Source organism: Candida tropicalis (genome assembly GCF_000006335.3).
Source record: "Candida tropicalis MYA-3404 genomic scaffold supercont3.5, whole genome shotgun sequence".
Taxonomy (NCBI): Eukaryota; Fungi; Ascomycota; class Pichiomycetes; order Serinales; family Debaryomycetaceae; genus Candida; species Candida tropicalis.
Window position 1 is genome coordinate 470,368 of NW_003020057.1, and position 24,004 is coordinate 494,371.

The window sequence follows — 24,004 nt, forward strand, 5'->3', positions numbered from 1 at the left end:
GATTTGAATACATAAACCACTCGATATGAATTCAAGTCAAACTTATAACTTCTACTTCTGTTTCATTGCTGCAATATATCGATTACCGTATGTCACGACATTAGACGACATTTTATACATGTCGCAATTTCTACACTCATCAAGCAACAGAATGAAAGAACGAAGGAAAAAAAAAAAAAAAAAAAAAGAAAAATTTTCCAATATCAATCAATCTAATACTTGAACTTTACTTATTTACAACCACCTTTCATTTATAAAACCATGTCTGTTATAGGTATTACTTTTGGTAACACATCCTCCTCAATTGCCGTTGCCGGTGCTGACGGTAAAGTTGACGTTATTGCCAACCCAGATGGTGATCGTTCTATTCCATCAGCTTTGTCATACATTGGTGAAGATGAGTACCATGGATCTCAAGCTGAAGCAAGATTAATAAGAAATCCAGATAACACCATTGTTAATTTCAGAGATTACATTGGTAAGAAATTCAGTGAAATCAACCCAAATAACACCACTGGTGCTAAACCAAAAGAAATTAACGGTGAAATCAGTTATGAAATCACTAATGATGGTAAAACTGAAATTTTGACTGTACATGAAGTTGCCAAAAGACATTTCAAACAATTGAAATTAGCTGCTGAAGATTTTATTGGTAAAGATATCGAAGGTGTTGTTTTAACTGTTCCAACTGATTTTACTGAACATCAAAGAACTGAAATTTCCAAGATTGCTGAAGATGCTGGTTTGAAAGTTTTACAATTGATTAATGAACCATCTGCTGCTTTGATTGCTCATTTATCTGCTGAAGAAGACAGATTAACTCAAGATAAACTTTATGTTGTTGCTGATTTCGGTGGTATTAGAACTGATGGTGCCGTTATTGCTGTTAGAGGTGGTGTTTTGACCATCTTGGCTACTGCTCATGAATACGGTTTGGGTGGTGATAACTTGGATGCTTCTTTGTCTGAATTCTTCGCTAAAGAATTTGAAAAGAAAACTAAAGCTAACCCAAGAACTAATGCTAGATCATTGGCTAAATTGAAGGCTGAATCTATTGTTGTTAAAAAGACTTTGTCTAATGTTCAAACTTCTACTTGTTCTATTGAATCTTTGGCTGATGGTTTCGATTTCCACACCAGTATTAACAGATTGAGATATGAATTAGCTGCCAGAGAACCATTATCTAAAATGACTGGATTTGTTGAAAAAGTTATTTCCAAGGCTGGTTTAGATGCTTTGGATATTGATGAAGTCTTGTTGGTTGGTGGTGCTGCAAACACTCCTAAATTGGCTTCTAACATTTCATACTTATTCCCAGAAACCACCAATATAATAGCTCCATCTTTAGATTCTAAAGCTTTGAACCCAGCTGAATTGGTTGCTCTTGGTGCTGCTTTACAAGCTTCCTTGATTGAATCCTTTGATGAATCTGAAATCAAAGAATCTTTACAACCAATTGTTGTCAACACTCAACATTTGTCCAAATCCATTGGTATTAAAGATGCTGAAGGTAAATTCCAACCAATCTTGGTTGCTGAAACTGCTTACCCAATCAAGAAATCCATCGAAGTCACTAACGGTGATGCTTCTTCTGTTGTTGTTGAATTATACGAAGGTGCTAGAACTGTCAAAGAAACCGTCATTGAACCAGAACCAGTTGAAGACTCTGAAGACGAAGATTCTGAAGAAGAAGAACCAGAAATCAAGAGAGAAGTTGTTTATGAATGTGGTGATAAATTGGCTGAATTATCTTTGAAAGACTTGAAACCAAATGCTAAATTGGAAGTCACTGTTAACATTACCCAAAACGGTGTTTTACATTTGTCTGGTAGAGAATTAAAACAAGGTTCTACTGTTGTCAAAGGTGAAGTTACTTCTCAATAAGCGTAAATAGGATTTTATAGAGAAATAATTAATCAATATTCATTTTGAAGTCATAAAAAAATAGAACTTCCAACCCTACTCTACCCTACCCAACCCAACACAAATTTTTATGATTTTGTCATTAAACTTGACGCCGCACATCGTTTCCAAAAACAGCAAGCATGGTTTCTTTTTTTAAGCCCTTCCACGACTATTTCTTTTTTTTATTTTTTTGTTGGCGAAGAAAAGTTGAACAATTGTCTAAACGATAGCATCCTTTAACCAACACCTTTTTCTTTGCAGCATCGTCTTCTTCTCATCGTGATAATATACATATATAGAGATAGAATATGGCAAAGAAGAAGAAACAGGAAATGTCACAAGTGTATAATGGGTCACTGAATGAGTTTATATTTGGAGAACAAGGAGGAAAAGGAAAGAACTTGACTTCATTTCTTAAGAATTTATCATTAACTGGATCATCTTCAAGTCTCAACAATAGTAGTCGTGATTCATATGAAGAAGTCAATAGTAATATATATGGAAGTTTAAGTTATACTAAACCCAATGGATCAAGTTCAACTAATTTGAATTCAAGTTCATTTTTCCAATCAAGACCATCTACAGGTAATAGAGCCGTATCACTTGGAAATATGGTAAGACATCATTCTCCTAAAAGTCTACCTAGAAGATCTCATTCTAATACTAGATATAAAGATTCCGATGATGATTGGGATGCTGGATTAGATGAAGTAACAGTAAAACCAAAGAATCCCCCACCAGCACCAATGTTGGATTCATTATATCCTGATTTAACTGTTCAACTTTCATCTTCTCAACAACCAGAACAAATCACTACAAAGGAGTCAATGGATTATGAAGATTTGCAGGCCAAAGCTGAAGTAAATAAATTAAACCAACTTAATAGTAAATATGCAAAATTTAGAAAGATTCTCACTTCAGATAATATTATCAATTTACAAGATTTAAGGAAATTATCTTGGAATGGTATTCCAAATGAATTAAGAGCATTATCATGGTTATTGTTACTTGGATATCTCCCAACAAATAAATCTCGACAAGGGTCAACCCTTAAAAGAAAACGTCAGGAATATATGGATGGCTTAGGAAGTGTCACAATAGAATTTCACGAAGATCCTCCAGAAAATAATTCAACTGTATCATTATCTAATGTAAATCGTGATAAACAATTATATCATCAAATTAAAATCGATGTAAAGAGAACAAATCCTACGATTAAGTTATATGGATATTCTGAAACACAAGTTTCACTTCGAAAAATTTTATATCTTTGGGCAGTTAGACATCCAGCAAGTGGATATGTTCAAGGGATAAATGATTTATGTACACCATTTTTCCAGATCTTTTTGAGTAATTATATATGGCAATTGCAAAGAAAACAACAAGGAGAAAAAGATGATGAGGATTTGTTTATTCCAGGGTATATGTCTAATGAAGATGAAGAAGATGTTGAAGAAGAAAAATTATTGAATGATCCCCAATTGATGTGTTACAATTTAGATAATTTTAAACCAGAATGGCTTTCTCAAAGAGTTACTTCCATAATTGAAGCAGATACTTATTGGTGTTTGTCCAGATTATTAGAAACTATAACAGATAATTATATTCATGAACAGCCAGGTATTATTCGACAAATTGGAGATTTGAGGAATTTAATATCTAAAATTGATGTGGAATTATTGAATCATTTTGATGAAGAAGGCATTGAGTTTATGCAATTTTCATTTAGATGGATGAATTGTTTATTAATGAGAGAATTGCCAATTAATTTGATCACAAGAATGTGGGATACTTATCTTAGTGAAACACCATTAGGATTCTCCAATTTCCATACCTATGTATGTGCAGCTTTCTTGATTAAGTTTAGTAATGAGTTAAAACAGAAGGATTTCCAGGAGATATTATTGTTCCTTCAAAACCCACCAACTGAAAGCTGGACAGAAAAAGATGTTGAGCTAATGTTGAGTGAAGCTTTTATTTGGCAAAGTTTATACAAGAATGCTTCAGCACATTTGAGATGATATAGATTTAGGAAAATAAAGAAATAGCTAGTTAAGTAGTAATGTCGTCGTCGTAGTCGTTGTGAATTTTTTAATATTGGTTACAATGACTCTGTAGTAGAAGTCAACAAATGACATTGGTTATATATGTAAGATTAATACAGATAAAGCCGACCTCTGTCACAACAAACCAAACCGGAAAGAAAAGAAAAAAAAAAAAAATTTAAATTGCAAAAATCGAAGTCAAAAATTTTAATGAGCAAAATGAACAAAGGGCACAAAGAGTTTATTATATTGATTAATTAGTGCGTAATGAAAACGAGATTAATGCAACAGATTATAAATATCTCATCACTCCTCCTCCTCCTCCTCCAATTTTTTTGTTCATAATTTCCAACGTGTTCAATTTTTTTAAACTCTTTTTATTCTTATTTCTTTGGTTTATTGGAATTCACCAACCCTTGTTTCAACAACAACTACAACAACATTATTATTATTATTACTACTATCAAATATGTCTAAACCAGCTGGAAGAACTATTTTAGCCTCAACTATTGCTAAACCATTCCAAGAAGAAGTCACACAAGCAGTTAAAAAATTAAACTTTACTCCAAGATTAGTTGGATTTTTAGCTAATGAAGATCCAGCTGCTAAAATGTATGCTAATTGGACGAGTAAAACTTGTGAATCATTAGGATTTAAATATGATTTAATTGAAGTTAATAAAAATGATTTGGAAACAGCATTAATTAAAGCTAATAAAGATGATGAAGTTAATGGTATAATGGTTTATTTCCCAGTTTTTGGTGATAAACAAGATCAATATTTACAACAATTGATAAGTCCAGAAAAGGATGTTGAAGGATTGAACTTTTTATATTATCATAACTTGTATCATAATGTTAGATTCTTGGATCCTCCTCATAATCAACAAAAATCTATCTTACCATGTACTCCATTAGCTATGGTGAAAATTTTGGAATATTTAAGTGTTTATAATAATATCTTACATTATGGAAATAGATTATATGGTAAAAAAGTGCTTATTGTCAATAGATCCGAAATTGTCGGTCGTCCATTGGCAGCATTGTTAGCTAATGATGGTGCAACAGTATATTCTGTTGATATCAACAATATTCAACAATTCACTAGAGGTGATGATTTACTGGAACAAAGACATAAAGTCGTTGATTTGGATGAAAGTTATACATTAGAAAAACTTGCACCTACTTGTGATGTTATCATCACTGGGGTCCCACTGGATAATTATAAATTTCCAAGTGATTTGATTAGTCATGGTACTGTTGTAATTAATTTTGCCAGTGCTAAGAATTTCACCGATGATGTCAAATCAAGAGCTGGATTATATGTTCCTTCTATTGGTAAAGTCACCATTGCTATTCTTTTAAGAAACTTGTTAAGATTAATCCATAATAAACAAATCAGACAAGGTGAAATTACTGAATCCCCATCAACATCATCTTTTGTATAAGGTACAGATACAAAAAAAAGAGAGAGAGAGAGAGTTGTACTGTGTGCAGGAATTTGAATGGGTAGAGACAATATGCAAATATGGAGTCAAGGGGAGAAAAAAAAATTTTTAACTCTGAAAACGATGAGAAACACCAAAAGAGAAGAAGAAAAAAAAAACTGCATGTGGGTAAATATCCCTCGAAGCCTATTAATATCACCAAGTGACTGATCTCCCCCACCACCAGTACAACGATTTGCATTTCTGGTTTATTCTATTATTATTTTATTTTATTTTATTTGTCTTCAACAGTGATATATAACTAAATAAACGATACACCAAAGAAACAACTATTTATTTTATTTATCTTCATTTCATATCATCTATTTTCTATGAGTCATGAGTTCACCGGTGAGAAGAGAAAACGAAGCAGAGATATCCGACTCATCATCTACTACAAGCAAGAAAAGAGTTGTTCATATTGATCCATTAGCCATTACAGAATCATTAGGGTTTCGTATATTTAGAAAAGGAGGAAGAAAACCATGGACTAAAGAAGAGGATTCAAAACTAGTTGAATTAGTACAAGCAGATTATAAACATCCTATTGATTTAGATCAAGTTGATTGGGATTCAATATCAGAGAAAATATCGCCCGATGGGTCTAGAAAGGGTAAAGATTGTCGTAAAAGATGGACCAATTCCCTTGATCCTAGTCTTCGAAAAGGTAAATGGACAAAAGAAGAAGATGAAGCATTAATTGAAGCATACAAGAAACATGGAGCAAGTTGGTTAAAAGTATCACTGGAAATATCAGGAAGAACAGATGACCAATGTGCCAAAAGATATATGGAAGTTTTAGATCCCAGTACAAAAAATCGATTGGAACCATGGTCTATGGAAGAAGATCTACTATTGATTCAATTGATTAAAAAATATGGTACCAAATGGAGAACAATTTGTAATTCTTTTGATAGCAGACCAGCATTAACGTGTCGTAATAGATGGAGGAAATTAGTTACAGACGTTGTTCGAGGAAAAGCAGACCCGTTGATTAAAAAAGAAGTTGAAAAAGTGACCAATGCTACAGAGAGTGATTCCTCAGATGCAAATATATTAGAAGTTTTATCTAAGCAACAAGAAGAGTTGACGAAAATGAAGAAAACTGCCGAGATTAAGAAACCTCGACCTCCTAAAAGGACCAATAGACCTGTTCATGAGACTTCTACTTCATCAAAGGCCCCAATGCCATCTTCATCATCATCCACACCATCTGAAACAGTTTCAAGATCAATTCCTATGGTCACTGGACCATCCAAGACAGATATAGAGTGGAGGTATACACTAGCACCGGCGGATGCGACTAACGATGATAGTAATATGTCCCCAGGAATGCTTTTTGAAGGGGAAGCTGGCGGTGTTATTAAAAATGAACAATTAGTAAAATATTTGGTATCTTATGCTAAAATGAAAAACATGAACGTTACGGTTCATCAACATATTCATCATCATTATGCAGCTACAAGTGGTCATAGAGATTCAACGCTAGAAAGAAGTAGCAGTGTCAGTACACCTGCAGCATATAATGTCGAACCAGAAGACCAACAGGCACGTTTCCAACATTTTAATTATTTACCACCATTGGTACAAGTTCCCAAATTGAATTCTTCTCAATCATCACCAAACAATAGTTCACAAGGTGATACGAACCAATCTGGCTCAACTGCAACTCAATTTCATCATCACCATCACCACCACCATCATCATCACACAGAAAAATCAAATAGAAGTCGTTCAGAGCGTATGAATAAGGACGTATACAAGAATGACATTGCCAATGATTTTGATGGAAGTAGGGAATCTGATATTATGAAGTTGTTGAATAATACTGAAGATTTCTCAAAACAAAGAGAAGCTACACCAGGATCAAATCCTTTGACACCATTGACCCAAGCAGTCGAATATGTTGAAGCAGAGAATAAACAGAATCATAAAAGAAGAAAGCTTGATAATGGTACAACGTCGCACAGAAACAATAGTCACCAACTACTGAGCCATAATGAACATCCTAAGTTTGATTTACCTAGTGAAGATGAAGAAGGGTTGGACTTTTGGGAGACTATGAGAAATTTGACTGATATTCCTTATGGTAATCCGAAAACTCCTAATAAAGTCAACAATATATCAGAGAATGTACCAGTTGCCAAGAATAGTAACGACAAGATGACCACATCTAACAATTACTCACAAAAGCCAGTTTCACAACATCACCCACTTCATTATTACAATAGTAGTACACGAGAAAACACCCCACATCCAATGACGAACCTCACAGGTGACGACGAAGAAGATGAAGTAGAAGAAGATGATGACGAACAAGAAGAAGGATTAGATGATGAGGATAAAGTTTTAGCACGTGAAGTAGAAGAAGTTGGAGTAGATCAGGAGACTTTGAATAGTTATGGTTTATTCTATAATGTTTATACAAGAGAAGGTTCTACATTTCCTGATATCCAACATCAAACTCAAGCCAAACCAGAGGAACAAGGTGCAAGTGTGTATGATCAATGGGGTGGAGGATTTGGTATTATTCCCTTCAACCCGTCATAGAGTGTATAGTTGTATACAAGCAAAATAAGAAACAAGGTTATTTAATTAAACTTTTTGTTGGAGGCGGGAACACGCCCTCACTTCCGCCCCCAAAAAAAAAAATAAAACAAAAATAATACACGGGAGACATTTTTTGGTTACGACAAGCGTACGACATTCATGCGTTTTGTTTTTTACATATTTTGTTTTGATGCCGTATGTTACAGATGGATGGAAGGAACGTGATGCTGTGATTATCACAAGAAGATACATAAATGCAAGATCGGTTCTTCAACCTAGTGAACTACATATATATATCTAACATAAGCTCAACGTTGTTCATTGCAATAGATAATCACACCTTAAAGAAAATTTATTTCCCATAGTTGACTCATTTAAGATTATAACCAATCGTCTTGAGCTGGTTACGTAAGCATTATCTGACACACGCACACACATATTATTTTCTTTTGGTGTGGCCGTCGTAGCATTCCCAACTAAGAGAGAGAGAGAGAGAGAAAAAAAAAATTCTTAGGCCCAAAGCCCAAATAAATAAATAACGAGAGAAAGAGAGAGAGAGAGAGAGAAATCTCTGGAACCAAATACACACACACACACAGAAGGTTTTCAATTATATCATAAAAACATACACCCACTTTCATTTAGATAACAGTCATCATTTATCCTATAAGGACTTATTATCATCTACCACATTCAACATTAGGTATTATTACAGAGAGATTAAAAAGTGATCACTGGAATCTAATTTGTGAAAAATTTATGATATAGCAACTTTTTTTTTTCTGTTTTTTTTTATTATTTTTATTATCATTTATAATTTTCAACCAGGTGACTGAGAGATTGTAATATAACTTCGTCCCACACAAAATAAAGTCTCCGGAAGGTTTTTTATATTTATATATATACATTTATTTATTGGTTTAGATAAGTTAATTACAATATGCCTGAGAATACATCCAAAAGTAATCCAAATTTTAGTCGAACAAAACAACTACAGCTGGATGGTAAGAATATTCAAAGTGGTGACGTGAAAGTGGCGCTTCCGTCAAATGATCCACAACAAACTACCACTGCAACTACCCCATCTACAGCAACTATGAAGAAACAGCTGGTGGAAACTAGTGATACTCCTAAGGAAGAACATTCTTCCACTTTTAAACTTCCAAAACAAGCATTAATGAATTCAGATATCAAGCATAATAGTGATTCATCAGTATTAATTCTGGCTAATAATTCAGGTTCTGGCCAATCACCTTTGCATTTGCCAACAACACAACTACAACATCAACAATCTACAACTTCCGTTGCAACAGGTGTGACACCTGCAGGTATCAATCATTCCGAAAGTCATCCATCAGTTGTTCATACAAATAGCAATCAACTTATGAATCCTACTCCTAATCCAAGTTTGATAAATACGACAAGTACTCCTACTGGCGGAGTTAATGTATCTATTGGAAACACTCCTGCTGCTCCTACTCCCGCCTCGGGAATGCAAACTCCTACAATACTAAATAAGAATACCATTACTAATATCAATAAAACTTTAAAGGCAAAACAAAAGGTTATCCATTCCAGAGAACCGCATCCTAAAAACCCTACTTTAATATCCAATATCATTAATACTTCTCCTCAGTCAACCGTGTTTCCTAGCTTACCAGGAGCTAATTCATCAAAAGATGGAGATTCTAATGTTAACCTAATGAAGAATAACAATAGTGGAAATAACCCTGTCAATAATAGCACTACCAATACCGGAGATTCATCTGGTGGAAATAATAATGGTAATACCAAAACTGCGACAGAAGTATCAAAGATTACTAATAGTGATGGCTCAGTGAGTGCATCAGACCCATTATCAACAGGTTCAAATAAACTACCCCAATCCCAGAATGCACCTCAAAATCAAACTTCATCACAACCCCAACTTCCCCCACCACCATCGGCGGCTAGTTTTATGCTACATCCAAATAATTCATCTACTAATATGTCTACTTCTGGAAACAAACCTGATACACTAGACTCCCAATCAAAACCAAACAAGAAAAAGATTTCGAAACAAACTTCTACCAAAACTGATTTTTTTGCTGCGCGTTTGGCCAGTGCTGTTGACGATATAGAAAGCAGCGATAGCGATGAAACATTTGTGTATGAGAATAATGGTAATGGGTTTGATACAAACACCAATAATATCGATAATGCAAGTGTTTCCGGAAGTATAGCAGCAAGTGGGGTTGCTCCAGGCACAATTAATGGATCTATCACTGGTGGTGCACTTCGAACTCCATCAATCTTTGAAAATGAACAACTCCTGCATTACTATGACAATCCTAAACAATCAATGAAGTTATCATCCAATAAAGCTCCATCTATTGCAAATTCCATCACCAGTAACAACAACAATAATTTGGATTCCATTCTTAAACGACCACCACATTTGAGAGACCTGTCTGGATATTCTACCAATGATAATGACCCTCGTACTTCGTTCCCGGCAGCTTTAACTGACAGATTGGGTCCTTTGTCACCAACTAATATAGCGTACGAGAATATGCCAGAATTTCAAAGAAACTCGAGTGTTACTCATTCAATTAACGAAGGTTATAATGATGATACATTTTCATATAATGAAGTAGACGATGACTTGGTTGACGATGAATCAACAGATGATGGAGAGATAGGAAGAAGCAATAATAATACGCTTATTGCCTCTTCAAACCAACAATCTCAGCAACAGTCTCAATCACAACAGACACAACCACAGTTACAGGCTCAGGCTTCAATGCAACATTTACAGGCACCTCCTTCTGTCACACCTTCATTGTCTACTAAGAATACATCCAAGAAAAATTACAAGTCATCAACTTCATCTTCTAAATTAAGATCTACTGCATCCAAGTTATTTGACAAGAAAGGATCACAACCTAGAAGATACAGTACAATACCAGATGATATAGACATTGAAGATTTGGATGAGGATGAGTTTATGTATTATGATAATAATGTTAGATTCCCACCTAATGAATCGTCATCATTACTTAAGAGTCAAAGAATTCCTCATTATAGATCATTGAATTTGAATTATCCTATTGTCAAACGTCAGAATAAACGGTATTTGTCTACTGGTCAACCATTGGAAAGTTCAGATCACGGATCAGCCACCGATGGAAACGTTGTTAACAACTCTGGCAAGAACAACAATATTGGTAATAATAATAATAATGGAAATAATAACAATAACGGCAATAATCGCGTATTCCCATTCCCATATCAAGATCAACTGTATAATTATTATTATGATTATGATGATTTTGACCAGGAATCCCAAAGATATAGTCCTAATTTTGATTTACCTGATTTGCCATTGAATAGGGCTACTTCTAGAAATTTTGGTAATAATCCTAATCATCCAAATCGTTTAGGAAATAGTCATTTCTTTTTGCCCCGAAAGACTGATCAAAACAATTCAAGATCAAGTTTCTGTAAATCTTGTATCTATATGTTTATTTCATTATTGATGGTATTAGTAGTTGGATTCATGTTTGGATTCATTTTGGCCACCACCAAGGATTTGACAGATGTTGGAATCACATCAATTGAAAATCCGATTGTCAGTAAAGACGAATTGGTGTTTAATATTGTTGTTGAAGCATTTAATCCAGGATGGTTTTCTGTTGATATTAATGAAGTAGAATTAGATTTATTTGCAAGAAGTGGGTATTTACCTGATGATGGTGATGCTAATGACGGTGGTGAGATTAAGATCGGTAGTAGTGGATCACAGAAAGTAGAAACGGTGAAATTAGGAAGTATATCAAACCTTGAATCAACTATGAATTTCAAAGGAGGTATTATATCTAGAGAACCAACTATTCAAAAGGGAGAGATTAAGTTGCTTTACCCTGGTAAGAATATAACCATTGAGTCATTACTGAAAAATAAGAATAATGAATCTGATGATAATTCTAAAAAATGGGAAATTATTTGTGCTAATCCATTTGATTTAATAATCACAGGAATTTTGAAATATGATTTACCATTTGCAAGAACAACTAGATCAGTAGTGGTTAGAAAAACAGGTTATATTGATCCTACATTATTTGTGATACCGGGAGATGAATAATTTCAACATTATTATTGATTATCAATTTGCTATGGTTTTATTCAATGTATATCTTCATTAGCTTTTTCTATATACATATTATTCTCTTGCTGATACCAATGTCGTATATAATTATAATTATTGTTAATAGAAATTTTTGAATATTGTTGTTTCTTATATTATTTTTGTTATTATGCTTCTATTTGAGAACTATTTCGTGTAGAGTTTCATAATTAGGTAGTTTTCTATATTGTAATTTAATATTATGTATTCGTGGTTCAAATGAAGTACCTCTAGGATTCAGATTATTAACAAAAGGATTCATTTCCATTAAATATTTCCCATTATTATTATTATTATCAGGAGGATTAATTTCAAATAATAATAATAATTTAATTATCATCATATACATTTCTTTCATAACTAGATTATAACCTGAACACATTCTTGATCCAGCACCAAATGCAAAATGAAAATTCTGTACATTTATTCCATTTCCACCACCATGATGTGTCGAAGAAGAAGACGAAGAAGTAGTAGCAAGTATTTTTGATTTAATTTCATTAGTTTCTGAATCTAACCATCTTTCTGGATCAAATTTAAATGGATTTTTGAATATTAATTCATCATGATTTGCAGAATATGCATTCATAAACATATGAGTATTTTTAGGAATCATAAAATTTTTATAATATATTGGTTTTGTAGTTAATCTAGGTAAACTTAATGGTAATACTGTAAAATGTCTTAAAGTTTCAAGAATTAAAGCTTGAATATATTTACAATCTCGATTTTCTTCATTCAGTTGATTCCATGCTTGAATAATATCTCCATTTGCATGATTTAAAATATCTTTTATAGCTTTATCTTGAAATATCTTACCTATTCTTGGTTGTGATAATATTCCAATAAGATAATTCAAATTAAGTGGGGTATTATCTAATCCAGCACTTACTAATGTTAAACAAATACTTTGTATTTCTTGACTAGTTAAGCTGTTAGAATTATTATTATCATTATTAAGAATTAATTGTCCAAGAATACTATTAGCTATATTTGGATCATTTTCAGCTAATCCATTTTGTAACCTATTATATAATTGATCCATATATTTATTCCTTCTATTTCCACAACGAAGGGCAAATTCTCGATTATTAAACCATGGTATTAGTCTTAAGAAAGGTACAGAATCTTGAAGATTAGATATTGGTGATCTTAATCTTATGATATTATTCTCCACGGTGATAATCTCTTGACATAATTTAACATCTTTATTATAACAATCCAATTCAATTCCATAACTCATAAGAATAGCTGTTTTTAATATGAATTTTTGTAAATAAGGTAACATATTTACATCAGTTGATATATCCTTCTTTTTAATTATTTCTTTAATCATAACACAAATTTCATTATCTATGAGACATACTTTTTCATCAATTTCTTTCTTTCTTAAACACAGTGAAATAACTTTCTTCTTTCTCAGAAATGTTAAACTTGCAGGAGTAGAACCAACTGTAAAACCTTGTAATGCTGAAACTAATCCATGAAAAGTATAACTTAAAGGTCTTGAATTATTTTGACAACTATGATTTATCCATAATCCAACAACATCATCAAATGAATTAACAACAACTACACGTTTATTTCCAATACGAATTTGAAAAACCAGTTTATTATATAATTTATACCATGTTAAATAAATCAATGCTGGATTATCTAGTATTAAATGTAAATGACCAATAAATGGCAAATCTCCAGGAATACTGAAAATATTGGCAATCTCTTTAGGTGATAGACAATAATCAAATAAAATTCCAATTGTTAAAATGGTTAAAATAATGGTGAATATCGTAGCTATTGGATGGGTATCAAGATATGTTAGCAACGTTAGCAATGATTGATCCCATGGTATGCTCAGAAGCATAGTTGGAGAGGGGAGGGGGAAGAGTGGATGGTACCAGAAAGTATCAAATGTTTAAGCTATTGTTATTAGTTCTCGTAGCAATTGGTGTGTCAAAGGGAGATGAACATTATATGGTTGTAACTTTTTTTTTTTTTTTGGTTTGACAACCAATGGTGATATTTGCAAACTTCTGTTTATTTTATTTTTTTTTCTGAGTTGATTTTGCAGCATAATTAAATAGTTCGTAGAGATACGTACTACGAGTGACTGATACATCATGACTAATAATCAATCCACATAAATCACGAACAACAATAATATTAGACTTGTGGATTTGTCTATGATGATCCAGAAGTATTAATGTCAATCCTCTTGTGTTATATTATATTATATTACAAAAAAAACTATCATTGATGATAATGCAAATAAAAGAATCAATTAATGAAACCTAAGATTATATACAAGGCATCCCATAATTAAACCATTTCTTCTTTTTCTTTTCCAATGACTTGGTCTTTATAAAATTCAGATTGTTGTTCCTTTCTTGATATTTCAGTTTCTTCAGCAATCAATTCATCAATATCATAATCATAATTGTTTGGGTTGGTATCAATATCCAATTTTTCCTTCTTTCTGTTTCTCAAACTAGAATCAGCATTATTAAATTTATTCAATTTAATTTTCAAAGGCATATCTTCTGACGTGACTTGAAGCTTTTCTTTAAATGCATGTGCTCTATTCTTTAAAAATCCATGTTCTTCAGATTCTTGTTCTTGAGATTGTAATTCATCAGGTGGAATATATCCATACTGTTGATTGGCTTGTTGTTGTTGTTGGGAAAATTCTGGAGAAGATTGTTTCTTTTGCTGATTTGATTTCTTATGACCATGATGAGTGGTGTCGATTTCAATCTTGGTTAATCCTGAAGCATATGGTAATAATAACATTACAATTACCAATGCAATACCAATAAATAATATAGTAAGAAACATGGTGGAACTATAGATATTATCTAATATAAGTTGTTCAATATCACCGATGACTTATAAAAGAAATGAGATTGGTTTAAATATTATTTCAAGATTAAGTTTTTTTTTTTATTTTTTTTTTTTTTTGGTTCTTAAATTCCCGCAAGACATAAATTGATGATCGCCGGAATTTGGTACCAACCTGGAAGAGAAAAATGGCTCAATTATTTTTTTTTCTTCTTCTTCTCCTCTATACAGTTTATTCTTCTTTCACATTCATCTTCACAGAATTGTAATTATTCCCAGGTTATTTTCAATATATATACCTTACTTTCTATGACCACACACAGAATCATGTTCAGAAGATTAGCAATTACTACCACGAAAGCAATTTCACCAGTGATTTCTAGACAACTATTTTCCACCGTTAACGCTCCGCTTGCTTTACGAGTCTCAAGTGTGGCTTCTACAGCACCATTATTTCCAGCTTCAAGAGCTTATTCAATAAGTACTCAAGGAGAAATCATTGATGGTAAAATTGATAAAATCACTGATAATGAATATTCCAACATTTCTAATGAATATTTAGAATCTTTATCTGATTCATTAGAAGAATTAAGTGAAAGTTTCCCACAAGTCGATGCTGAATTAAGTCATGGAGTCTTGACTTTACATTTACCACCTCATGGTACTTATGTTATTAATAAACAACCTCCAAATAAACAAATCTGGTTGAGTTCTCCAATAAGTGGTCCAAAAAGATACGATTTGATTGGTGGAAAATGGATCACTTTAAGAGATGGTTCTGCACTTACTGAATTACTTGAAGAAGAAATCAGTCTGGCTATAGGTGAAGAATTCAAATTAGATAATCTCCAAGAATTATAAGTATAATTTATTATTGTATATATTGTGTATTTAGAATGCGATCAATGATTTAATTTCCCGTCTACTATGTACTGAAGTAAGTTAAGATCTGATATATTCGTTTAAACAGTTACTATTCTACAATTATAAACACCACACACCTACTTAGTTACTTACTCACTTACCACCTTCTAACACCTTCAATCTTCTTCTCAATGCTTCATTAAAACAAATCTCTTGTGCCAATGGGAAAAATGTCTGTACCCATCCTTTCTTGTAACTCTCACATTCAGCTACAATTTCCTTCAACTCCAACTCTTGGAACTTGATCTGGAACTCGTATTGTTTGAAAATATCGTCTCCAATTAATCCATTTTGATACAATTTGGTAAATGCCCCCTCGTTCTCTTTTAACTTCATCGATCTTCTTATCGCTTCAGCTGCTCTTCTCAAAAGTGCAGCCTTCATCACCTTTTCATGTGGTTTCTTCTCCTTAGGTAAATCTGCATCAACATATGCTGCTTTCAATTGATGATAGATCTCAGCAGGGTAGTTTTCTTTGAATAATGGTTCAATCTCCGTGAACGACTGTAATCGTCTTCTTCTGTAAACAATCGAGAATATCACAAACACCGTCAACACAACACCCACATAGATTAATGGTGTAAATACAGAGATCTTGACAATCTCTGGTTCGGGAATAGCTGTTTCTTCTGCCATGGTTGTTCTAGCTGGTGGTAGTTGTACTAGTTGTGGTGGTGATTCACAGATAATTGAAAAATTTCTACTGTCTCACATGTTTTGCTAACACGTCAAGCGAGAGCATGGTAAAAAAAAAAAATATAAGTCGTGCATTCTACAAAATACTCTCCAGCAAGACACTTGTCCTACACTTCTTATCCAACTACCAACCATCGCTGTTTCTCTTGTGTTTGATCCCGAAATATCTGGCCAACTCGTCATAGATCTCATTCACTTGATCATCATCAAAGCTCTTACTCATCTCTTCGATATCCTTATTCTTACTGATATCCAAAATCGCATCCTTAGCATTATCCTGTTCCAACGCTTGCTCAACCTCTTGTTCATTAGGAACAATAATCTCATAAAACACACCTAGTCTGATCAATTCCTTCTTTGATAAGTCTTTGAATTCTTGTAATGTTTTAGGAACGGCAAATTCCGGCAACTCACCATCTCGATTCATAATAGGAGCTAATGTTTCTTCATCATACTGAAGGGTTGAGTTATATACTCTTCGCATGGTTCTATCTTCTAATGAATCCAATTGTGTTTGTAGTTCAGTAACAAGTTGTACGATATCTTCATTGGTGATATAATCAGACATATCAACTGGTGGTTGATTAGTGGTGGTGGAGGAGTCCAATTGTCCCTTGAGGTTTTTGATTTGCATTTCCATTAATCGTTGACCGGTTTGCGCAATTAGTTTGCTTTGCTTCTCAACTAGAGCCTCCAATGCAGAGATACGTTGGTTGACATCTTCTGAAGTAGACATGGCTTGGAATAGTTTCAATTGTGTGTGTGTGTGTGTGTGAATGTTGATGTTGATGTTGAGAGAAAACCCTGATTTTCCGATTATGTGTTTACTTTTTTTTCAGTTGTGTTCCCAGTTAGGATGGATTTTATTGCTGCGAAGGAATTCAATGGTAGAGCAAGTTACAAGGAGAAACGGTATGCAAAGATATTACTACAATCTTTTACGACAACATCTTCTATATTATCTATAGTTATACTCTCTTAAACTAATCTAAAACTACAGGATCATCCCAACTTGAACCAGTCCCATTGTTTTGGAACTTCTCGTTCAACATTCGTGCTGCTTCTTCAAAAACACTATTGTCTTCTAAATCTTGAAGTCCATTGATGGAACTACCATTTCTGCTACCTTTTCTACTTTTATTCACATTATTTTTAACAGTCCTCCTGTTTGAATTTTGAGATCTAGTATGCGGAGTATTCTGAGGTCTAGTTTGAGATGTAGTCTGAGTGCTATTCTGAGAGACTGTCTGACTAGTAGTCTGAGATGCTGTAGGTGCTGTAGTTTGAGTTGCATTTTGAATAGAATTTTGATTACTTGTGTCATTGTTGTTTCCAGTAAGCGCATTATTTGTCGTCCCATTTGATGCTGTGTTATTTCCTTCTTGATCATCATCTTCGTCATCAGAACTTAAGAGTACAATAACTTCATCTTCATCTTCTTCTGCTTCATCTTCAGGTGAACCAGATTTGTGTGCTTTCTTTTTCGGTATATATCTGGTCATAGCATCATCAATCAATCTATATTTTTCACTTTCAACCAAGACCTCAACTCTATCAATGTTCTTTGGAGCACTCTTTATAAAGAAATTAAATCCATCACTAATCGTCAATGACGCCATAGGAAATTTCGTATCACAAATTGGACAAGTATACATTGGTGCATTACTATGTGGATTAACAAATCTTGTCGAATACTGGGGTTTAGGATTATTAAGAATTTGCAAAGTTTGACCACCTCGGCCAGCATGAACATTCTGAGATCGTGAATTTTGCAGTTGATTTGCCATCAATCGAGCATGCTGCTGCCTCTGAAGTTGCTGGAGATATAATAAATACTTTGGATCATTTTGCATAGTTGCACCTGGACATCCCGGGTATCCATTAGGTTTAATTGAACCAGTAGAATTGGCATTTCCGTAAAGACCAGGAGGTGGTGGTTGCAAAGGTTGATTAGCCATACCATACGGCATCATATTTGGATTCTGGTTCTGCGGATGTTGCATCGCAGCGACTTGTGCAAATTGCTGTTGACGAATAAATTGCATCTGTTGTCTGACTTGTTCCGGAGGTCCTTGGTTTCCTGGAAATTGTTGCATCCGAACAGGTGACAATTGTGGACCTTGATTTTGCTGTTGAATATTGGGTGCTATTTGACGAAACTGTTGCGATATATGTGGAAGTTGTTGTGGATGCTGCTGCTGATGTTGTTGCGTAGCTTGATTAAGTAACACAGGAAACTGTGGTGCTTGCTGTTGAGGATTTTGCATCATATCAGGTTGATTTTGAGGAAACTGAACCGGGAAATGTGAGAAAAGTGATAGTGGTTCAGCTGGTGAATTTACTTGTAGTTGTGGTTGTTGATATATCTGCAGAGCCTGTAATTGTGTCTGCCCTGGTATTTGCGCCTGTGCTTGGGGTTGGGATTGCATTGTTGTTGGTGGTTGTGGTGGTGCAATATGGGGGAGTACTACTTGCTGCTGAGAAGGATTAGGCTTTGCTTGTTGCCCTGGTTGTGCTTGATATCCATCTTGTTTCGTCCATTGTCTAGCCTGTTGTTGTAGTAATTGGTCGGTTATGTCAGGTTGTTTCTTTTGTTGAGGTTGTTGGTTCATCTTATTTTGGTGTTGAGTCAATTTATCACGATTATTTCTAATCAACATTCTCTTTATTGCTTCTTTAGTACTTTTAGAAATTTTGTTAAATAGGCAAAAGTTCTCATAGTCAAAACATTCAAAATGTACACATGCCGCTGACTTAACTGGAAGATTTATTCTACCACCTCCTAGTGGATCATTTAATGCAAATATTATTCTATCAACGGACCCAAAATCATCGTCCTCATCAATGGCTTTCAATTCTTTAATGATCATAGGCGAAACATTTATGGGTAGTGGTTTAAAATCATCATCTTCTGTCTTGGAATCTTCCAACTTTCTTTTCTTCGAGGGCTCGCTGTCTTTTGTTTCCGGCGGTGGTTTGTCTTTTGAAGTGGAAGTTGGTGTTGATTCTGTATTCGTTTCATTTAAAGCATTTGTCGGAAGCAATGGCTTGCCATTTGATTGTAAAACAGAATGCTGCGTTAGGAAATTCATCAACTCGTCATCAATGGAACTAAGTTCACTATCTAAATCATCATCATCGATTTTTTCATTTGATTTTGAATTTGAGTCAACTTGTATATCATTTTTTTGAATAGGACTACTTGTAATAGTGGCTGCAGGATTGTTGTCATTCGAAGATGTGTTGTTGTTCGCTGTTGACTGTAAATTTGGTAGTCCTGTATCGTTTACTACTTTTTCAGGTTTATCTATAGCTACCGTTTTCAGCCCTTCCAGAGGACTTCTAAGAATATCACTCAAGCTAACCAGAACATCAGAATCACTAGCTTCTTCCCCGTTATGCGGGAGAGGTTTCTCTTTTGTGCTGCCATTCTTGATACTTTTTAACTTATTGGGATCTACCCGAAGGGTAACCAATAACTTCTTGCTAGTATATCGGCATCCCATTTCATGCACTATGGACACGTTCTGACTTTGAAAAGTGGGACCTTTAACAATGATTTTTGCCATGATATTTTCATACAATAATACTCCGATACAACTCTCGTATTGATAATATAAAACCTTGGCCGTGATAGTGGCGTGAGATGTATCTTTCTAAATGGTTTGTGTTTGATTATCCTTGCACTAAATTTTTTTTTTTTTTTTTTTTGGAAGATTCTTTTTTTTTTCTGTCTTTGCTTTTGGCATTTCTGTGGGCGCTTACATAAGCAATGGCTCATTCATATACCAGCCTTTCAAGTTAGATCCAAATTTAATGATTAGACCCTTGGTAATCTCTACATAGGAAGGTCAGTTAATATGTTCACAATTGATCTGTATATGATTACCTATATTGGAGTTTACTATTTAAATTACCAACGGTTATCGTTTCTACCACCACCATAACCAAAACTGTTATCAGTATTAAAACCACCATTGTTGTTATATCCACCATGGTGATTGTTTGGACCGCCGTGGTGATTGTTTGGACCGCCATTGTGGTTGTTGAATCCACCGTTGTTGAATCCACCACCATTGTTGTAGCCACCGTTGTTGTTGTAGCCACCACCTTGATGATTGTAGCCACCGCCTTGGTTGTTATTGTTCTTACCACCACCTAATAAATCCCCAAGCATTTGACCAAATCCACCAGATTGTTGATGACCTCCATTATTATTATTGTAATTATTGTTGTTGTAATTGTTATTATTATTGTTGTTGCTTTTACCGCCAGATAATAAACTACCAACTAAGGCACCTACACCTGAACTGGTCTTATCTTGTTTCTTATTACCACCCATGTAATGGTTGATGGCTTGATTCATGACAAATGATTCAAGACCACTTTGTTTCTTATTACTGCCACCAGTCATGGAATTCATAGCTTGGTTCATGACAAAACTACCAATACCTCTGTCGGTTTGTTCATTATCATCATTTGGAGCAGAAGATGGGGCAGGTACACTTTCTGCTTTTATTTCTGATCTGTTGGAATCATAGCCACCTTGAGCTTCATCAGCTGGAATATCCCATTGTGATTCACCGGTTTTTTCATTGACGTAGAAATATCTTTTGTATTCTTCATCCCATTGAGCTTTCCAGCCGCGAGGTAATTGAGGAGGAGCAGGTCTTTCTGACATTATGTATTGAAAAGTATCTAACGTTAGTTTCGAGTAGAATTGAAAATACAGAAAAAAGAGAAGAGGAGAAAGAAGAAGTAAACTAAATTAAAAAAAAAAAAATCATCACATTGTTTCAGGTGTATTGATGTTAATTTATATAAACAAGGGACAAAATTAGGAAAAATGTGAGAGCTGATCAAATTTCAGTTATAAATTTATTTTCTTTTTTCTTGTCGTGTCTTTTGGTCTAACCACATGAAATGAAATTAAGAAGAAAAAAATAGGAGATGTGCGATTACCACAAATTATTGGTAGGATTCCCCCCAGTCGAAGTACGAGAAAAGAAACGATGCAATCATACATAGAATAATATCAATGAATTGTACGATAATCTTTAAATCTAATCATTTCATAGAACTAAAAGTAAGTGACACGTATAGTGGCATTGTTCAACTAATATATCATGATGCTAGTTTCTTAGCCTGTTGATTTTTTATTTTTTTACAGTATAATCATGTATCTTGTCGTTGATACAAGTGCGATCGGAAAGCGAGAATGATCATGGCTTTTAACCAATTGTGCACAGCCCTACCATCGGAAAATGGGTACATTTTCATTACTTTACTTACTTTCATGGCGGAGAGAAATTATTTTTATTACAATATTTTTCTAAAATACTATTATTGTCAATGATAATAATATGTAATAATAATAATAATAATAATAATAACTTTTATGCTCTATGTATTTGTCTATGTATAGAATAAATGGCTTAGTCTGTTTTTAACCATTCAATAGTATTGTCAAGGAATGAACACACCTTTGCAAAATCGGCATCTTTAATAAATCTAAATCGGGTGTTGTCAAGACATAATATTTGTTTGACTATCTCATATCTAGATAATTCAAAATCAACTTCATTACCATCATTATCGTGATGTTTGAAATTACTGTAGAATCTAACTTTCATTCTATTCTTTTCTTTATCACAAATACCACCATCCTTTAAATAAGAAGCTGGGTTGATTTTCTTGATATTACAATGCATGAAAAACACTTCAACATCTCCTTTATTGAATAAATCATTCCATTTACTGATATCTTCTGGAGATTCAGCTCCTTCTTTAACGTTCTCTTGATACTTTTCATAATCTTGTTGTGGGTTTTTTTGTGCCATAACCATACCATGGAAGGAACCCCCAGAATGATAACCAAATGTTCTAATTGTAGAATGAACTTGATACCATGATTTATTACACACAAATGCAGAAGTAATAAAAGTATCTTTATCACCTTCACCCATTTCACCTAAACTGAATAATTTATAATACAATTCCGGTCCAAATAAGTTGTAATATAATGACATTAAAACAACCTTCCCATGTGTTGCTTTATTAATCAATACTTGACCAGATTCAGTCGACATATCAGAAATAGTTCCTTCTAAGTCGTTAAATTTTGTTTTTAATTCTTCTTGTGGGGTTATTTGGATTGGCTCTTTCAATGGGAATTTACCACTCTTGGATTTAGTGGTGGTAGAATAAGGTCTTCCCACAATATCGTACCAAGCCGGATGAATTGTTCTTTGCCAATAATCTGGCCACAAAACCAAACCATGATCATTGAAAACTGCCAGATCAAAAAGAATTTGAGGATCTCTAGCTGGCATGTTTTCGGAATCAAGAAGTAAAACATTTTGAAATGAACTTAAAGCAATAGCAAGAATTTTAAATTGATAACTTTTAAACTCCCATTTCTTATAAGCTTTAATACCCATGATTTCAGGTACAATAAGACATTTCGCATCCAATTTAGGTAAAAGAACTTCACAAAATTCACGTTCACGTTTATAATCTTCAATCGATGGCATTATCACTTCCACAGGTACTTGAGAGCCAAGTTTACGTATATGCATGATGTTAATATAAGCCAACCAAGAATAGAAATCACCACCAATTGTAACAATACCACTGGTTCCTGGTTTGTAAACGGTTTCTGGTAACTTATCCGGAAGAGCATCAAAAACAGTTTTATGTAATTCTGTCACATTTTCCTTATTGTATACATGAGCTTTTGATAATAATTTTATTCTTGAATTAACATCAGTTTGAGCTTGTTCTGCCTTTGGAACATATTTAATGAGTGGTTTGATATCTTCCAGGAATCTATTTTCATCAAATATTTTGAAAATTTTTGTCCAGAAATCATTAACCAAGTGTAAGTTAAGTTTTTCCTTATCATTTTCATCCTCTTCAAATTCATCTATTGGTTCTTCTTCCTCTTGAGAGGAAAATTTGTCAGTAATCCCTGATATTTGACCACTGATATAATCATTTGCTTGTGTAATAATTGCGGATGTTTGATGATGTTGCAAAGCTAAAGTTGAAAGAAGTATTATACTGGTAACAACAACCAAAACTGCCATTCTAGATGGTTTCATAAACCACTTCATTTCTCTACGTATAGACATTGTTGATGAATCCTCGATGGGGGTTGGAGCTAATGAAATTAGAAAATTTGCAGTAAACAAGAAAAAAAAAATAGAATCTTAAAGATATTCGAATGGTTATATATATGATTATTTATATAACTATGAAAAATAATAAAAAAAATTCCAATAGGATTCTTCTTCCAACAATCTTTTACTATTGTTAAAAATAGAAGGAAAACCCGAATGGGGCAATAGATTAGAAAATAATGTGAGCAACATGAATCTATTGTGGTTTTATTTT

General features: G+C 33.6%; 13 protein-coding genes across 13 annotated transcripts; 6 read left to right on the forward strand and 7 right to left on the reverse strand. All coding sequences in view use genetic code 12, as the record gives it.

Annotated features, from left to right (window-relative positions):
- Nucleotides 1-261: 261 nt before the first annotated feature.
- SSZ1 (Ssz1p) lies at nt 262-1,884 on the forward strand (the record flags this gene model as incomplete). Its single annotated transcript, XM_002549582.1, has 1 exon — nt 262-1,884. The coding sequence occupies one exon, from the start codon at nt 262-264 to the stop codon at nt 1,882-1,884; it is 1,623 nt and encodes a 540-aa protein (XP_002549628.1).
- Nucleotides 1,885-2,213: 329 nt separating this feature from the next.
- Nucleotides 2,214-3,926, forward strand: GYP1 (Gyp1p; the record flags this gene model as incomplete). Its single annotated transcript, XM_002549583.1, has 1 exon — nt 2,214-3,926. One exon carries the CDS (start codon nt 2,214-2,216, stop codon nt 3,924-3,926), a length of 1,713 nt encoding a protein of 570 aa, XP_002549629.1.
- Nucleotides 3,927-4,419: 493 nt separating this feature from the next.
- Nucleotides 4,420-5,397, forward strand: CTRG_03927 (methylenetetrahydrofolate dehydrogenase (NAD(+)); the record flags this gene model as incomplete). Its single annotated transcript, XM_002549584.1, has 1 exon — nt 4,420-5,397. The coding sequence occupies one exon, from the start codon at nt 4,420-4,422 to the stop codon at nt 5,395-5,397; it is 978 nt and encodes a 325-aa protein (XP_002549630.1).
- Nucleotides 5,398-5,775: 378 nt separating this feature from the next.
- BAS1 (Myb-related transcription factor BAS1) lies at nt 5,776-7,986 on the forward strand (the record flags this gene model as incomplete). The annotated part of the gene is made up of 1 exon (XM_002549585.1): nt 5,776-7,986. One exon carries the CDS (start codon nt 5,776-5,778, stop codon nt 7,984-7,986), a length of 2,211 nt encoding a protein of 736 aa, XP_002549631.1.
- A 940-nt stretch (nt 7,987-8,926) lies between these two features.
- VAC7 (Vac7p) lies at nt 8,927-12,109 on the forward strand (the record flags this gene model as incomplete). The annotated part of the gene is made up of 1 exon (XM_002549586.1): nt 8,927-12,109. The coding sequence occupies one exon, from the start codon at nt 8,927-8,929 to the stop codon at nt 12,107-12,109; it is 3,183 nt and encodes a 1,060-aa protein (XP_002549632.1).
- Nucleotides 12,110-12,287: 178 nt separating this feature from the next.
- Nucleotides 12,288-14,015, reverse strand: CTRG_03930 (uncharacterized protein; the record flags this gene model as incomplete). Its single annotated transcript, XM_002549587.1, has 1 exon — nt 12,288-14,015. One exon carries the CDS (start codon nt 14,013-14,015, stop codon nt 12,288-12,290), a length of 1,728 nt encoding a protein of 575 aa, XP_002549633.1.
- A 455-nt stretch (nt 14,016-14,470) lies between these two features.
- Nucleotides 14,471-14,986, reverse strand: CTRG_03931 (uncharacterized protein; the record flags this gene model as incomplete). The annotated part of the gene is made up of 1 exon (XM_002549588.1): nt 14,471-14,986. The coding sequence occupies one exon, from the start codon at nt 14,984-14,986 to the stop codon at nt 14,471-14,473; it is 516 nt and encodes a 171-aa protein (XP_002549634.1).
- A 153-nt stretch (nt 14,987-15,139) lies between these two features.
- On the forward strand, nt 15,140-15,850 carry YFH1 (ferroxidase; the record flags this gene model as incomplete). The annotated part of the gene is made up of 1 exon (XM_002549589.1): nt 15,140-15,850. One exon carries the CDS (start codon nt 15,140-15,142, stop codon nt 15,848-15,850), a length of 711 nt encoding a protein of 236 aa, XP_002549635.1.
- Nucleotides 15,851-16,006: 156 nt separating this feature from the next.
- On the reverse strand, nt 16,007-16,549 carry CTRG_03933 (Sec63 complex subunit; the record flags this gene model as incomplete). The annotated part of the gene is made up of 1 exon (XM_002549590.1): nt 16,007-16,549. One exon carries the CDS (start codon nt 16,547-16,549, stop codon nt 16,007-16,009), a length of 543 nt encoding a protein of 180 aa, XP_002549636.1.
- Nucleotides 16,550-16,733: 184 nt separating this feature from the next.
- Nucleotides 16,734-17,345, reverse strand: CTRG_03934 (MRP8 family protein; the record flags this gene model as incomplete). The annotated part of the gene is made up of 1 exon (XM_002549591.1): nt 16,734-17,345. The coding sequence occupies one exon, from the start codon at nt 17,343-17,345 to the stop codon at nt 16,734-16,736; it is 612 nt and encodes a 203-aa protein (XP_002549637.1).
- A 247-nt stretch (nt 17,346-17,592) lies between these two features.
- On the reverse strand, nt 17,593-20,178 carry FGR3 (Fgr3p; the record flags this gene model as incomplete). The annotated part of the gene is made up of 1 exon (XM_002549592.1): nt 17,593-20,178. One exon carries the CDS (start codon nt 20,176-20,178, stop codon nt 17,593-17,595), a length of 2,586 nt encoding a protein of 861 aa, XP_002549638.1.
- Nucleotides 20,179-20,522: 344 nt separating this feature from the next.
- On the reverse strand, nt 20,523-21,290 carry CTRG_03936 (uncharacterized protein; the record flags this gene model as incomplete). The annotated part of the gene is made up of 1 exon (XM_002549593.1): nt 20,523-21,290. The coding sequence occupies one exon, from the start codon at nt 21,288-21,290 to the stop codon at nt 20,523-20,525; it is 768 nt and encodes a 255-aa protein (XP_002549639.1).
- A 754-nt stretch (nt 21,291-22,044) lies between these two features.
- On the reverse strand, nt 22,045-23,742 carry MNN22 (Mnn22p; the record flags this gene model as incomplete). Its single annotated transcript, XM_002549594.1, has 1 exon — nt 22,045-23,742. One exon carries the CDS (start codon nt 23,740-23,742, stop codon nt 22,045-22,047), a length of 1,698 nt encoding a protein of 565 aa, XP_002549640.1.
- Between the last annotated feature and the right edge of the window lie 262 nt (nt 23,743-24,004).